The 16,292-nt window shown below is 44.4% G+C and overlaps 1 protein-coding gene and 1 long non-coding RNA gene across 2 annotated transcripts; one reads left to right on the top strand and one right to left on the bottom strand.

Annotated features, from left to right (window-relative positions):
- Positions 1 to 4,011: 4,011 nt before the first annotated feature.
- Positions 4,012 to 6,931, bottom strand: LOC147251935 (uncharacterized). The gene is made up of 4 exons (XR_015118715.1): positions 6,895 to 6,931; positions 4,805 to 4,851; positions 4,172 to 4,219; positions 4,012 to 4,028 (listed from the first exon to the last, which is right to left on the bottom strand). It is a non-coding gene; the product is annotated as an uncharacterized LOC147251935 (long non-coding RNA).
- On the top strand, positions 6,905 to 16,209 carry LOC147251934 (indian hedgehog B protein-like). Its single transcript, XM_086219955.1, has 4 exons — positions 6,905 to 7,444; positions 8,225 to 8,382; positions 8,595 to 8,698; positions 11,622 to 16,209. Exons 1-4 carry the CDS (start codon positions 7,139 to 7,141, stop codon positions 12,356 to 12,358), a joined length of 1,305 nt encoding a protein of 434 aa, XP_086076081.1. The 5' UTR covers positions 6,905 to 7,138; the 3' UTR covers positions 12,359 to 16,209.
- Positions 16,210 to 16,292: the final 83 nt, after the last annotated feature.

The raw sequence follows: 16,292 nt of genomic DNA, 5'->3' as shown, positions 1-16,292 counted from the left end.
ATTTGATCTGGACTAGACTACTGAGGCAAGAGGAGAGGGGGACCCACCTGAAGTGGCTCCGTGTGTGCTGGAGCGAGCTGTCAACCACCTGATCTTCCTCCCCAGCCTGTATAGGCTGTCTGTTGCAGTCTCCACTCTGTTTTCTGACCACTTCTCTGTTGACGACACCCTGCAATTATTGTCGGTTCTTGTCGTCTCAAAGAGGATGTTCAGCATCACCTAAGGCTCAGCCTGGACTGGTGTTCTCGGAGGTAAATGGGGAGGGGAACTAATTGTATACAGCAATCAACCTGGTTTTGGTCTTTGTTGTCAGCAAATGCTGGAACGTTAAGTCCAGTCTTGGACATCCAGAGTGCAACACTCTTCCTAACTGGTTGCCCTGATGCTCACATAATCTTTTTTTTTTTTTTTTTTTACTTTAAGCCTACCTCCACAGGAGCCGGCGCCAAGGGTCCACATCTCAACTTGCTCTGTGTCCAAGCTTCTGATGATGTGTCTGTCCCCAGGTCCTGACGCCATGTGTTTCTTGGCCATCCCCTCTTCCCTTTGCCTTGGAGCTTCCAGGTCATAGTTGGCCTCGTGATGCTAGCCGGAGGTTTGTGGAGAGTGTATCCTATCCATCTCCTACTCTGCCAGCCTCTGGTTGGTTGTTTTAATATTTTGCCAATGGATGAGGAGGATTCTATGTACACACATGATGACAACGGTCTCACACCAGTTGTCCTCCATGTCTCAGACCCATCTGTCAGATTCTGACCTCGGTCTTCAGTGCCTGATAGAGCTCCAGATGTTCCTCATCTGCATGGAAGCTCTGATACCGGCCACGAAATCAATGACATTGCCTGGATAGGTAAAGGCATCCATCTCATTGAGGCGTTTGCCTCACAGTCAAACTGGCTCGGCGCTTGTTGCGTTAACCTTGAGGATCTTGGTTTTTCCATTGTTGACGTTAAGGCCAGTTTGGGCCAGAGGTGGCTGCCATGGTTTTGGTCTCCTGCATCTGCGTTTGTGTGTGGGATGGTATTCATCAAGCTGTGTCCTTGGACATATGCACAACGACTGACCAATGTAAATAATTGTGGACAAAAACATCTGTCAAATTAATGTAATGTCATGTAATAAAAATCCTTTCCTGAATTGGATCTCAGAGACAGTAATTAAATTCCCAAAGTCTTCGTATGTTCTTCCCTCATACCCCCTCCCTGTCTCCACACCCTCCCTTTGTGACTAGAACCTTGCACCTCTTTCATCAAAATCTCCTCTCATCCCACTACCCTTTCCTGACCTCCTCTTTCTCTTTCTCTCTCTCTCAATTCTCCCAAAGCCACGTCCCTCCTTCCTTCCTACAGCTCCAATCATCAGAGGTCACTGTTGCTTTTCTCTGGTTATGTCTCCATTCGCGTGTGTGTGCATATGCGTGTGAGTGTGCCTGTGTGTGTGTGTGTGTGTGTGTGTGTGTGCGCATACACATGTGAGGGTCTGTGTGTACGAGCACTGTGACTTGACTCAACATGTCCCATTTCTGTGTTTACCGTTGAGCACTCAGGGTAATCATATTGTCACAGCCTATTTCAGGGTTCCCACTCAACCTCCGTCCATCCTCCTCTCTGTTCCACATCTCCCTTTTGTATCTTCACTCTTCACCTTTTTTTATACTGTCAGTTGTTCTCTTTCCTTTCTTTTTTGTTGTTTGTGTCATTCTGTTTTCCTCCAGCTTTCATCACGCCCCTCTCTCTTTCTCACCCCCCCCCCCTTTGCTTTCTCTCCCTCTTTCTGCCCAAAGTTCTGCAGCCCAGCTGGCATGGCTTTCCTAGTGGTGTAGTAAAATATAAATATAATAAGGACGTTTTTGAGCTGGTGAATCCATTCTGAGCAGAGAAACATCACCACAGAGCCCACAGATGTGGCACACACTCAGGAGAGAGAGAGAGAGTGAGAGAGAGAGAGAGAGCGAAAGAGAGAGAAAGAGAGAGAAAGAGAGAGAGAGCTGGAGCAAGGGAGAAAACCCCATTTGACATGGAGAGAGTACAGCAGGAGCACTGACTACATTATTATTGGCATCACCCAACTACTGGACTTGTTATTAGGACACTTCATACAAATTTGACTCTTCAACAAAGTCTCCAATCTTACAAGCACAAGTCTTACTCAGCACTCGACTCTCTTATTTTAAAACTTGGCCCCTTAAGTAGACTTTTGAAAACCTATTAATTAATAAATTCACTATTCAAGTGCATTTTTGGAGTAGCAGCGTTGAGTTTTGCTTTTTATTAGTTCCAGCAAAAGTTTGGTGTCTCATAGGAAACCGAATCTGTATTAATTCCTGGGAAACATTATGAGAAACAGTGTGAATCTGTCTTCATGTATGTGTGTGTATGGTTGTATAACACGATGTTTGCAGTTTTGTAGACATGCATGAATGCTTAACTTATAGGGCCTGTGGCCACCTGCGTGCTTGTGTATGAGCATGCTTCCGTCTCTCCGCGCTTTGTATCACAGCACAGTGAACTTCAGTCCCTTGGGCAGCTCTTTGTTTGCTTTAGCCATGCGGTGGCTAGCCTTACCCGCTAACTCCAAGATACATTTAGCCTGTACTCCACTTTTATATCATCCTGCTTTTATTTTCCTTCAGTCTACCCTCTGACCAAACACACTGCACTGAACTGGCCTTAAGCAACATTGGCATTGGTGCCACTCTCAGCCATTGATAGACAGATTTGGTCATTGTGGTTTTCCCTGGCTGACATCCGGCTTAGCTCCAAAACGGCTCTCACTGGCCAAGTAGCACTCACCGCCAAAAATGTATGGCCAAATGTGTGAAGGCCACGGTTAAGAGCTGTACATTTGGAGAGGCATCCGGTCAGGTTTTATCCACTTGTCTTGAAAGATTAAGACTTACGAGATCTCAGACAAGAACCACTCGGATACTTAGAAGCCTTGTGTATAAAGACAAAGTTTTAGGTGTTTATTGTGGTCTGGGGTTGGACGCTGGAGTGTGTGAAGGGACAGAAGAAGGAGGAGGAGGAAGAAGAGGGATGGTGGTTTTAGCCACCAGCTGCCGTTACCTTGAGCATAACGTCCTTTAACCCCCATTACAGCAAACCACCACAAGCCACAAACACGCTAACTCCCACTGACTGCAAAACAACACAAACTCGCTTGTTTACCAGTTAATGTGCCTTTTATCCACTCTCTCTCTGGTGCAGCCCACGACTTCCAAAGTTGCATCCCAATGTGTCCTCCTTTCACACCCTCCCTCATTATCTTTCTATGATTTTCTTTGACATCCATCTCTTTCTCTTTATCTCCCTCTTAGCATATGCTTTCATCATTTCCCTTCATTTTTCTCCGCCTTTTGCCCCACTCAGAGCCTTTGTTGGTTAGAAGCCTGGGTATGCGTGGGTAACCCCGGTGCCCATGTAAAGGCCCTGTGCTGTGGACTCATACAGCCCCAGTGACAGTAGATAAAAGTGGAGAGAGAGAGAGAGAGAGAGAGAGAGAGAGAGAGAGATTCCAGGGCTGGCACCCATCTCTCTCTGTCCTGCTACCGTAGCCTCTTATTTGAAAGAGAAAATTAATAACTTTAACAAACATCAATGAGCGAGAAAATGATGCTCGGTTGGGTTGTCGGCTGGCCTGGTGTGTGTGACCATGTGAGTCTGTACTGTGCCACACATGCCTGGATATGTACGTGTGCATATGTGTGGTGTGTGTGTTTGTGAGTCGCTCATTGCAGTACATTGCAGAATTACTGAAGGAGGCTGACAGGATCCGTGTAAGACAGAGACAGTGACAGGTTGATGAATAGTAAAGGGGGGGGGGGGCAAACTGCACTCGGGTTTGGTCTGATCCGACTGTTGCCTGCTTGAAAGGCCATGGTGTCCTTTCTTGAGGCAAGGGAGAACTCAAAGATGGATGGATGAAGGGAGGGATGGATGGATGAGAAAATATGACCACTTCTGAAGCATTGTTGACAGCCACGTTGAATAGGCAGCGGGCCTGCCTGGAGCCACGCCTGTATTTATGATCTTCAAAGGAAGGATGACACACACACACACACACACACACACACACACACACACACACACACACACACACACACACACACACACACACAAAATGTTGATAGTTACAGGAAAACATATGTTTGTGCAAATGTGGATATACTCACACATTGGCGTATAGATTTCTGCTGTCGGGAGCACAGAGAGATGCGAATCTATGGAGAAAGGCAACTCGAGCGTCACATGTGACGTGGGTTATGATAACTTGAAATTGTGTTCCAAGAGTACTTTGACAACTTTTGTTCATTTATGGTCAGAATTTAATTGAAATTATTATTATTAATAATAACATAATAATAACAACGATAAAATGTCTCTGGGTGATGCATGAAGGAAAAGAGCCTAAATTCTTTTTTATTGGTCTAAAATGAAGAATTGGAAAATGTAAACTCTTTGATCCAGATGTTTCGCAAACACCTGTCAATTCGATCCCTGTCAGGGTACCTGTCTTTTTTTTTTCTTCTTTTTACCTCTCAACAAATGCCACGCACACACAGCCCACAATCCTCTGCATTTTGGTTCCTGTCCTGCAACTGGGTTGGATCAGGTTCAGATTGTGCTCTCACTGCAACGGAACAGAGCTACGGACCGAGTCTTGAACCAGTTGTTGAGTATGATTACTGTTTTCACAAGAGCCCAAATAAATTGTACCACAATTGGGATAAAATAAGCTGTGAAAGTGCACTAAATGGACCGTTTCAGGTTTAGTTGTTTGATAGTGTGAATGGTCGGGAGCTTACACAGATGCAGGAGGGTTCTCATGTCTCAAGAGTTCCAGCCAACCATTCTGGAAAAAAAAAAATTAAATTTTTTGGAAATGTGCTTATTATCTTCTCTTGCAGAGTTGCACCATAAAGTATAAACAGCTCTCATGCCAGTATTATTAATATGAACTACATTTAAGTTGTGGTATAGTACAAATACTGCATCGAGGTGGAATGGCTCAGTCCAAACACCGCATCATTCATTTATAATGTATAATGTACAAGTCTCTTAACATGGAAAAATGACGAGTTGTTCTCTGGGACGACCATCAGCCTGAGTGACTTCCTGGAGTCTCATCATCACAGAGAGGTTGCCTGGCAACCAGACTCCAGGAAGTTACCGCACCTGGCTAAGAAATAACCTGGCAGGTTAGCTCCTGAAAATGTAGTCCCAAATGTATCACATATTAATCATAAAGCTTTAGTGTTGCTAGTTGCTTTGGACAGAGCTAAACTAGTTGCTCCCTAACTGGCTTACTGGTGCTAAGCTAAATCCGTCTCCTCTGCTTAAAAATCAATAAATTTTGTACTTAAGATGAGTTGAAACTTGATTATCAGAACCTTTCCACTTTAGAAAGATGGAGAAAAATTGGGGAAAACACTGCCACCATTATGACAAACTTTGATTTCTCTTAACTGGCTCGTATATTTCCACCAGGCGAGTCCTAATGAATTTACACAAGTGTCAGTCGACGCTCTATTTCAGCTTCAAGGTAAACACAGTTATAGATGGCTGTTTGCCGTGTGCGAATCTCTCTCTTTGCTTTTCTCCGTTCCACCAAGAGACATGAAAAGCCGCGGTGCAGCAAAAATACTTTATGGTATTTACACTCGCAAATAATAAAACATAAATTGTGTAAACCTGCAGCCTTGTACAGTTCAGCTCATTCAAAGGAGGCTGCACTGAGAAACAGGGGTGAGACCACTGATTTTCTGCAGGCAAATATTTGAAGAGCTAATTCCGAGGAGCTGGGTTTGCTGGTGTTAAAAAGTGTGTGTATGCCACACACCGCCAGCAGCGATCGGAGCCAGACAGCAAATGTTATTAATGTAATTTGTGAATTTTAACACACTAGCAGGTAATCTAGTTGATTAATTAGGATGATTGTGTGCATTCATTTCGGAGAAGCGTTTGTTCAGGCAGCCAGACAATCTTTACAAGTAAGCAAGTAAACAATCTTGTTTGTCAATCACCAATAGTCCACCAGACACACTGTCTGTTACTCAGCTAGTACAGGATCCTATTACCCAGTCAATCAACCAAACTAGGCGGCCAGTTAACTAATGACCCTTGAGCTTGTTTGATTTTGTAAAGCAGTAGTGTGTGTGTGTGTGTGTGGGGGGGGGGGGGGGCGCATTCTCCAGGAAATTGATTGGTTTAATTGATTGCCTGTTGTTTACAGTTTAAAACAGACTGAAAGGGGGGCATAAACACATGGCTGTCAAGGGCACAGTAACAACAACTGGAAATGTGAAGTGGCAGCAATAAAGGGCAAAGCCTGTGTTTGCTGCGTGCGTGCCTGCCAGTAGTACAGTGTGTGTGGACAGGACTCTCCACTGCGCCCTGTGCCCAGGAGGGGCGGGGTGGGTGGCAAAGCAGGGACATAGGGAGAGAAGGAGAAGGAGAGAGAAAGAGAGAGAGAGAGAGAGAGAGGGAGAGAGAGAGAGAGAGGAGGGCAGGACTGGCAGGGTGCGGTCTGAAGTGGCAACAGATCGTTTTGGATCACTCAAGTTCTTTCAATTCAGCTGGAAACCTGCAGTCTTGTTGCACGCCGGCGGCATACGAGGAGGAGAAGCCTTCAATGCAGAGAGAGAGAGAGACGCAAGTCAACTGCAGGCGAAAGTGGCTGATGTTGTGACAGTTTCCCAGAGCTAAAGCCAGAGAGGGAGAGAAACCACAACACTGCCACTTGGATATCAGTAACCGCTCTCTCTCTCTCTCTCTCTCTCTCGCTCTCACTCTCTCTCTCTCTCTTGCTCTCTCTCTCTCTCTGACTCTCTCACCCACTAAATCGACTTTGAACCTGTTTGTTTAAATACACGGACTTTACAGCCTGCACACTTACGGTCGGTTCTGTAAGGCGGAGGAAGCAAACTGTCTCAATTTGGGTTCGTTTCGGAGCCGCTATAAACTTTTTGGTGTCCTCATGGTGCCCCGGTGCAGATGAGCCAGTGAATGAGCTCCTCTTATCCGAGATTTTTCGGACGAGATGTTGCAGCAGTCACCGACCATGGAGTCGGGAACTGAACCGGAGAGGTACTGAAGACATCTCTCTCTCCCTCGGGAGAGTCCTCCCTCCCCCTGGGGCGATGCGGATCTCCTTCCTCCTTCTCACCGCCTCTCTGTGTGCCTCGATCCTCCTCCTCGCACCTGCCACGGAGGGCTGCGGGCCGGGGAGGGGGCACGGCAAGAGGCGGCTTCCAAAGAAGCTTATCCCGCTAGGCTACAAGCAGTTCAGCCCCAACGTGGCTGAGAAGACCCTGGGAGCCAGCGGGCGGCCGGAGGGCAAAATAACGCGCAACTCCGAGCGCTTTAAAGAACTGACGCCGAATTACAACACAGATATAATCTTCAAAGATGAGGAGGACACGGGCGCCGACAGGCTCATGACCCAGGTGAGGAGGAGAGAGGTGGATGGCTGTAGGCATGGAGACAGATGGACGAATGTTCCTTCTGTTGTTACTGTCGTATATGGAAGGAGTGACGCTTTAATTAGAGCAGTAAATCCATGTGTGTGAGGGACTTAAATCACTCCAGGCTGGTAGCTTCACTGAGTAGTCCGCTGAATGTTTGCTGTCAGTTAAAAGTTAAACCAAAGGTTTGATTTCATTGACTCCTGCCCCCATGCTACCTGACATACTTGGCTGCTCCTTTGGCTGCTTTGCTGCGTTTTGCTTAAGAGTTTTTGAAGTGAATCAATTTGGCGACACACGTGGGAATGCGTAAAAAAAATCCTTGTTCGAGTTCGAGGGTGAAATCGTCTAGAATTGTCTCAAAAACAATTTAAAACTAAGTTAACGGACTAAATACCAAAATTATTGTTGCATATCACGTTGAATTTCACGTTTTTGTTTCAGTGGTAACTCGGTCTTTACGCACAGCGAGCAAACTGCCACCAACTGCACCGTGTGCGTAAAAGTGATCAAAACTGCTTAAAATTGTCCAGGATTCATTCCTTTATCAACAGGAAAACTCAATATTCACCGTCCAGATCGTCAAAATCAGAATTAAACATTTGTGCAAACAGGCCTTGAATATAGATTAAACATCCCAAGGACACAGCTTCCAACAACCTTGCCCTTCTGCAGCTGATAGACCTCAGGCTGCTCTCTCACCTTCAGTACCTCATATTAACGTAATATTTTAACCGTTTGCTCTCTCTGGTGTCTCCTCAGCGGTGTAAAGACAAGTTGAACTCTCTGGCCATCTCTGTAATGAACATGTGGCCCGGGGTGAAGCTGAGAGTCACGGAGGGCTGGGATGAGGACGGCCATCATTCAGAAGACTCACTGCACTATGAGGGGCGTGCGGTTGACATCACCACGTCAGACAGGTGGGGGTATAACACAGTCTATCACTTTACACCAAAACTCTGGTGTTAAGAAAAGTTGAAGCTAAATCAAAATAGAAATGGACTCTTGGACAGTGAAGCTTACTCCCCAATGTTTGGGTAGAATTTGTGTCATCAATTCTTTTTTTTAAATTACAGATCATTTCGTATTATTTTGTTTAATGAATGAAGTATCTTGTCGTTCTGCTTCACAGGGACAGAGACAAGTACGCCATGCTGGCTCGGCTGGCTGTAGAAGCTGGATTTGACTGGGTCTACTATGAGTCCAAAGCCCACATTCACTGTAGCGTCAAGTCAGGTAAGACATGGATACAAGCTGCTGCTGCTGCTGTGTGTGTGTGTGTGTGTGTGTGTGTGTGTGTGTGTGTGTGTGTGTGCTATTTAGTCTGTGGCCAGCTGCCATTAACACTAATGAGGATGTTGCTAGACCCTCTGTCTGTGATTCACTAATGGTTTTGTTTCTCATTCAGTGCCAATATCATCATTCTGCCTGTGTGTGTGTGTGTGTGTGCGTGCGCGCACGTACGTGTGTGTGTGTGTGTGTGTGTATGTGTGTGTGCGAGAGACACAGAGAGAGAGAGCATCTCTGGCCCACTGGGAGCCAATCAGAGCAGGATGCGCACCTGTGCTCTTTGCTGTAGTCACTCCCTTTTCTTGATCAGTCTTTGTGATCACATAATACCCAGCTTGTTGTTTTTAACATGTATACAAACTCTACATTGTTCAGTGGCGGGGAAATGTAAATGGCTTATTTCTGCCCAGAAATAATAATCGTAAAAGGAAGACTGGTAAATCAGATCATGACTACCTTCATATTGGCTGTATATTTGAAGCGTATCCCTTGATGAAACACAAATAAACCAAAAACCTCACGGCAAACAATCGCTTACCACATTCCACCTCAGGCTACTCGAAGCCTTGAGACATTTTAGGAACTCATGTCTGGTACCACCAGTTATTTGATGCCAAGCTAAATTCTAGCAGTCCGTCCACAGATGATTAACTCTCTCTTTGTTTTGCTGTTGCTTTTCCTTCAGTAGGTTTCTCTCAGATCTCTTATCTGGGTCTTATCACCTCCTGGTCTCAGACCTCCTTTTCTGCAGCCCTTGTGCTTACAGACGCACACACCTTCGACAAATATTTGGCTGCTTCAAGACAAGCCACACACACACACACGCACGCACGCACGCACGTGCGCACACACAGACACACACACATACACACACATTTATGAGTAAGGGGGATGAAGTTCCTCTTTCAAATAGATTTGTCTTCACTGCAAAGAATTTACCCTATTGTATCTAATTCTCTTGTGCTGTGCCCGTTCTCACCTTTCACTGGACTTTTCTAAATGAGTCTGTGTACTTTCCTGTCTCTCTGACCTCAGGCCGTGCTCTGACTGCCGTGATACAATCAGCTGGTTATCCATTAGCTCTTGCTGACTACTTCGTCTTACCACCTCATCTCACTGCGTCTTAAAGGGCCACCTTAGGAGGGCAAGATGAAATGTACAAGCTGCACCATCTTTTGCAGTTTAAATGAATGACTGCAACAAACAATCAGACAACCTAATGTTGTGTTTCTTCTGTCATAAATGTCAGAAAAGCAGCCAAATACATATAAAGGATAAAAACTGTTTCCTTTGACAGTTTTATTTCCGAAAATTACCCTTTTGCCTTTTTCTCGGATTGCACAAACACATTCCTGTGATTTCACCACGAACTTGACCGGCCTCTGAGGAAACACTGCTCACTTTGGAAGCTATAGAATGAACAAGCACAGAAGTCGTATTTATATTGTCGGCACTACTGGGTCACTTAGAGGGCCACTAAAACGTGAGATTAGATCTTCGAGCATCTCTGGTAACTGCAAACTTGATCATAAAATGATTTGATCAGTGATAAAATCTTAAAAATCAAATGAGCCAGAATGAGCCAGGAACGATCACATGTAATCTAGATTTTAGACTCTGAATTTCTGGATGCCGCTTTTTCATTTCTGCACAACTTGATTATCTGCAAAATAATGATACTGATCAGGTGCGATGACTCTCTTGTTCCCCTCAAGCAGTTGATGACACAGTTGTAAGAATGCACTAAGAATAATCTTCTCCCTTAAAGGAAGAAATACTTCGCCACCACAGACAAAGCTGGCTGCCATTGCTCTGCTAACTGAGTAGATGTACTTTTATTCATCACTGGCCTTTGCTGCTATTTGTTATTATTTTCTTCTGTTTTGTCTTGTTTTTGTTTTCGCTATTTTTCTATTATGTTGTGCTTGCCAGTGTTGTTAGGTATGACTGCTGGAGCGATTTAATGACTGCTGCTGCAGACCAAATTACCCCTCGGGGATAATAAAGATCCCTTGAACCTTGAACCTTGATATGAAATCAAATAACGATTATTTCAATCTTTTTTGTCTTGATTATTTTAATGACCCTTTTTTATTTACACCACCCACCTCATGGTTTTCATCTAAGGCCCACAACAAATGAAATAAACCAAATCCAATTTCTTTTATGCAGCCAGAAATCAAAAAACCGAGGGGCTTTATAATCTGTCCCTCGACCTCCATACATGTTCTGACTCCGTTATGTAATCATACTCCTTCTTCTCACTCATACTTTTTGATTGGTCAGCACAGCTCAAACATGTCAAAGGTCAAACCACAACATCTAGAAAAACAGAGATTCCAGAGTAGGAAATTGTATGTAACGTAACACTCGATGCAGTTGACACTTCATGGCACAGCAAAAGAGACACTAGCGATATACACGATAACTTTAAAAACTACAATGGAAAAATCATCCTGAAACATCTCTGTCTGATATCTTTTGGTTTGTCTCTCAAATATATGGATAGCCAGTGATTTTTGTCAGTAATAACCCAACACCAAAGCCGAGAATCAGTGTGTTTGTCATGGCTTGTGTGTGTGTGCGCGTGTGTTGGTTCTGGGAATGTGAAGAGACCTATTTGCAGACAGAAAAGACCGTTGGAACACCAGTAACATTGTATACTCATGTTAACAATCTACCACTGCTCCACCGAGATAATATTGTCCTTCGGTCGGTGTCAAAGTCTACCTGGAGTTATAGATCACTGAGTCACCCCGAGCAGCCGGCTGAAGTGGAAGTCCCTCCTGATCACGCCTGTTACACGTGTGATACAAAAAAAGAGAGGACAGAATTTTAAAAGTATGCTACGATGTCTTTCTTTCTCCAGAACATTCCGTGGCAGCCAAAACAGGGGGTTGCTTCCCAGGTGATGCTCAGGTCACCCTGGAGGGCGGAGCTACCAAACAGATGCGTGACCTTCAACCCGGTGACCGAGTTCTGGCATCCTCGTCGGCAGATGGCCGCGGCCCGCTTCTGTACAGCCCGGTGTTATCCTTTTTGGATCTCCAGCCCAATGTCTCAAAGACCTTCACCCTCATCAGCACCAACACGGGACATAATATCACACTCACAGCGGCACACCTTGTTTTTGTCACAGACTGCACTGCTGGACTGACGAAGCCTCGGTGGGAAGAGACAGCTAAAGGGCCGTTTGTGGACCCTGGAAACGAAGGCAGGCCAAGCTGGGAAGCAGGTCTGAGGACAGTTTTTGCCAGTGAGGTCCAGCCAGGACAGTGTGTACTAACATCACAAGGGGAAGGGACAACTCTCTCCGTCGTGACCTTTGTAGAGGAGCAGAGGAGCACTGGGTTATACGCCCCCCTAACCCAGCACGGGTCTGTAGTGGTGAACAGCGTACTGGCATCCTGTTATGCTGCTGTGGACGATCACCTTTTGGCTCACTGGGTTGTGGCCCCACTGCGCTTCTTCTACAGCCTGATGGGTCCTTCAGAACCGCAGGCTGATGGACTGCACTGTTACTCCTGGCTTCTACAGAAGCTGGGGGCGATGCTGCTGGACAGGGAACGCTTCCACCCGCTTGGAATGGAGCAAAGACTGACTTAGAAATCCCAGAGACACATGGATGATGTCATCCACCCGCCTGTATTCAGGAACACCAAAGCACAGGAAAGAGCTTTCTTTCTGTACACAAGAGGGGCCAACAAGACAACTATTAATACTGTATATGTGTTTTTACTAACTCTACTTGCCTGTATTTGCTGTAGCACATGCAAAATGTGCCAGAGACCAAAAGAGAAAGTGGAGAACAGTTTATTTATAAAATTTCAGTTTCATTCAAGCCAGCAGACAAGGATAAGACAGACAAGTACTTGGTAAACTTAACTTGCCGTGAGCGATACTAACATCAAGCATCTCCCCTGTCTGAAATGTAGAGATTCAATTTCACAAGTTAAAAGTTAACACAAGTTTCAAAAGTTAAAAGGAACAATTGAACTTTTTGTGAAATCGGCTCATTTGCCATCCTCTCCAGAGCCAGGAGCTGAGACCTACAGGGTCCAGTTGGCTGCTAGTTAGCTTAGCAGAGTGAATGTTAGTGGAGGGGAAGTGTTAGCATATCTCTGTCAAAAGCCATCAGATACACTTTTCTCCCAAACAGTCATTGCCTGCATTCATATAACTACCATAGCGCATAACACTTGTTATGAAATACTAATTTCAAATCACAAGAATTAGTAGTTTTAGAGTCAGATACTTTGCTGGCAAAACTTCCCTGACTGATTTTGAACCAAGATCTTGAATCTGATATATATGATGACTTGTGACTAGGGTATGCTAACATTTCCCATCTACTACCATTCATTGCGCTAAGCTAACTAACATTCAGCGGGACTCTGTGGGTCTCAGCTCCCTAATGCACACACAGAGGAGAGAAGGGTGTCCATCCTCTTGTCTGGCTCTGGGGAGGATGGCAAACAAGTGCTTTTCCCTAAAAGTTGACACCTTCCTCATAATTTAGAGGTCACAAACAAGGACTGTGATTTAAAAGAATTTCCTTTTTATAGAAAAAAAAACAGCAAATAGGACAGTTAATAATCAGGGTTCGTTATTCCTTTGTACTGTATTTAAATCTTCAGCACTTGAGTATCTTAAGATCACGCTGAGACATACTGATAGCTTTCATGAGTTCTCCTGAGAGCTCCAGGCATTGGAGGGAAGGTTTCGATGAGTGAAGAGCACATCAGCAGGAGGAAGAACAGACAGAACGGAGGGAACGGGCAGAATGCAGTGAACAAGGTGTGATTTAAAAACTCTACATGTACATTTTTTTTATTTATACAGTTGTTATGAAGTAAAAAAAGAAGTACAAATGAACTTTGCAGTGTTTACTCTCATCACAGTAAATCCACAGATTCTTCGGTCAGACTGCTATATAAGTTATAAATGATAACATGGATATTTAACTGGACATTTTCAGATCAAGTTTACTGCAAAATGAGAGAACAATTCTCTGGGATCAAGGTTCAAGAATGTTAAACAAAGCAGACGAAACATTAATCAAGGATCTACCAACATTTATAGACCCTGAGCCTGGCATCCTTAGATATGTTGGGTGCAAGTCGGCAGCACGTCCCTTTGACAACTCACACGTATTTGACCAGATGAGTTGTCTGAGATTTGAACTCCAAGGAACTTGATGCTCTGCACTCTATGGAGGTTCTGGGTTAAACTGGTTCCCTCGTAATCTGGTGGTACGGTTGTTTTAGAATTGCAGTGGGCTGAGCACTGAGCCTTGGTGGGCTTCCAGGAGGTTCTTTGCTGAAATCGCCTTATCGCAGCCTCCAGTGATGGATCAACGTATTGTAGCAGAGTAGGGGAAGTTTCTGTGAAACAGTAATACTGAACGGCAGTATATTTGAGTTTTTTTCTGTGCAGAGAGGAGAATATTGCCTCCTCCACAGATAACTTTGGTGGTAATGGATCCAGTCACCTGGGGCACCTGATGACCTTGTCAAAGCACTTCTGCACAACTGGAGGTCCAGGCAACCTGATGGCAAATGTTCTTACCAGACGCACCTGGTTTCTATGCTACTGAGGTTATTGTGGTGGTCTGGAACTAAATGACTCAGAGAAATATCAGAACATCTGCTTGCTGGTCCACACATTCACTCAGCACACGTTCTGAGATGCTCCACGTGTTGTAAATAGATCTGTTGTCATTCATGGCTTTTACCTTTTCATCTGCAGTAAACATTCTGAGAACAGAATAGTGTCAATGTGGCCGTCCTGGAATTTTCATGTCAGGATCCCAGGTAAGGGTAATGGGAGCATGATGTCCCAGTTAGTGAGCAAAAACATCTGCCCATCCATTTTCTATACCTCTTATCCGTTAAGGCTCGCCAGGGGTGGGGGAGGGTGGAGTCTATCCCAGCTGACACTGAGCGAGAGGCGGGGTTCACCCTGGATAGGTCACCAGTCTGTCACAGGGCCATCAGGAGCAATTAGGGGTTCAGTATCTTGCTCAAGGATACTTTGACATGGCCAGTGGGGGAAGTGAGGATCGAACCAGCAACCTTTTGGTTGCTAGACAGCCACTCTGCCTCTGAGACCTGCTGCCCCCCCAAGCAAAAACAGCTTACATCTTTTGACAAACCCCTTATCCAACATGTTATCAGTAGAGGTCTGTATGTTGTTTGCGTATCAGGTCTGAGGTGTGCCTCAGGAACTAGTATTCACCAGAACACTATTCAAATACTCTCTTTCTCCTGCTCCTCATTTTGCTGGAGCACAGTCTTTGAACTGGTCTGCTTAAAAACATGACAAAATTGTCAAGGTGTATCATTTGGCCCCACAGTTTAGCTGTACCTTTATTATTAGAGGACAAAAAAAAAGTGGCCTGATTCATGAAATATTCATGAAATTTGTCCGTCAAGGACATTTTTAGCCCTCAGTTTAGTCAGACAGGCAGGAAGCGAAGTCTGGTGGCGACTAGTAAATCCTTGCTCCTTAATGTACCCCTTGAAACGTGAGTCGTCTGTAAGTGTGGGTGTCTGACAGAGGTACGCTATAAATGTCAGGAGCTACGGGCTGGAAACAAGAGAGCTAAAAAAGGTTATATCGTGTTTACTCCTCATGAATGAGGCCCTCGATTGTGGCAGGGAATGATCTGGCACTTGGTGGTTCATGTTGCTGTGCATGCAGTTCTCTTTTAATTGGAAGTACTGATCAGTGGACGTCTGTTTTCAGTCTCCTCTCAAAGACATTTATAAATTCTTTATGGTTCCTTAAAACATTTTCAAATTTGTCAGGTATTTTATTTATACGGTTGTATTTCGTGACATGTTTTTAATTCATTTTCAGGTCAAAAGCATCTAGTTAGGACATACACAAGACTCAGGCTGTATTAAACTACTGTATTTAAGCTATGCATCGTGTTATGTAGCCGTTATTTTGACCTGTAAATATTAAGAGTTATTTTTATGGCTCTCCTTTGCATGATCTCTCTCTCTCTCTCTCTTTCAATCTCATCTTTAAAACATCAACTGTGGCAGAGGTACAAAAAAAAAAAATTCAGATTTTTTTAAAACTAAAGATCCAATCTTGCGATGGGTGGCTGAATAGATGCCGTTCACTTTACGTGACCTTTCAGGACAAAACCTCTTGAGTAGAACTCCAAGGCATTGTTCTATCAACGATTTGTCAAATATGTATATTGAGCTATTGTTGGAGAAACTATTTAAAGATCTATTTTTTGGAGAACAGTGTAAATGTATTATTTTTCTGGTGCATACAATTTGTATGTTGAATATAAAGCTTTTGTTTTTAAACCACATTGTCTTGTGATTCTTTGATAGCGACATAAAGAAAACTTTTCTTTTCCAGATTTATGTCCATGGAGGGGCCACACAGCCCTCCAAAACAAAACAAAGCAACACTTTAGTGACATTGCTCTGTTCATAGTAAAGCTAAAATAAATTTAATGTCAAGTGCAATCAAGTTTTGCTTTCACTGTTGTTTATATGGAGTCCTCCGTTTTTAC

The sequence above is a fragment of the Aulostomus chinensis genome, chromosome 12 (assembly GCF_037954235.1).
Source record: "Aulostomus chinensis isolate RoL2024-O1b breed Wild chromosome 12, RoL_Achi_v1.0, whole genome shotgun sequence".
Taxonomy (NCBI): domain Eukaryota; kingdom Metazoa; phylum Chordata; class Actinopteri; order Syngnathiformes; family Aulostomidae; genus Aulostomus; species Aulostomus chinensis.
Note: the sequence above shows the minus strand (reverse complement) of the source record. Positions and strands in the feature narration are given on the sequence as shown.

Excerpts from the sequence above, each read along its gene's own strand:
- LOC147251934 (XM_086219955.1), top strand. The coding sequence starts at position 7,139 with ATGCGGATCTCCTTCCTCCTTCTCACCGCCTCTCTGTGTGCCTCGATC. Across the intron at positions 8,383-8,594 it reads GACATCACCACGTCAGACAG|GGACAGAGACAAGTACGCCA; the intron begins GTGGGGGTATAA and ends TCTGCTTCACAG. Across the intron at positions 8,699-11,621 it reads TCACTGTAGCGTCAAGTCAG|AACATTCCGTGGCAGCCAAA; the intron begins GTAAGACATGGA and ends TTCTTTCTCCAG.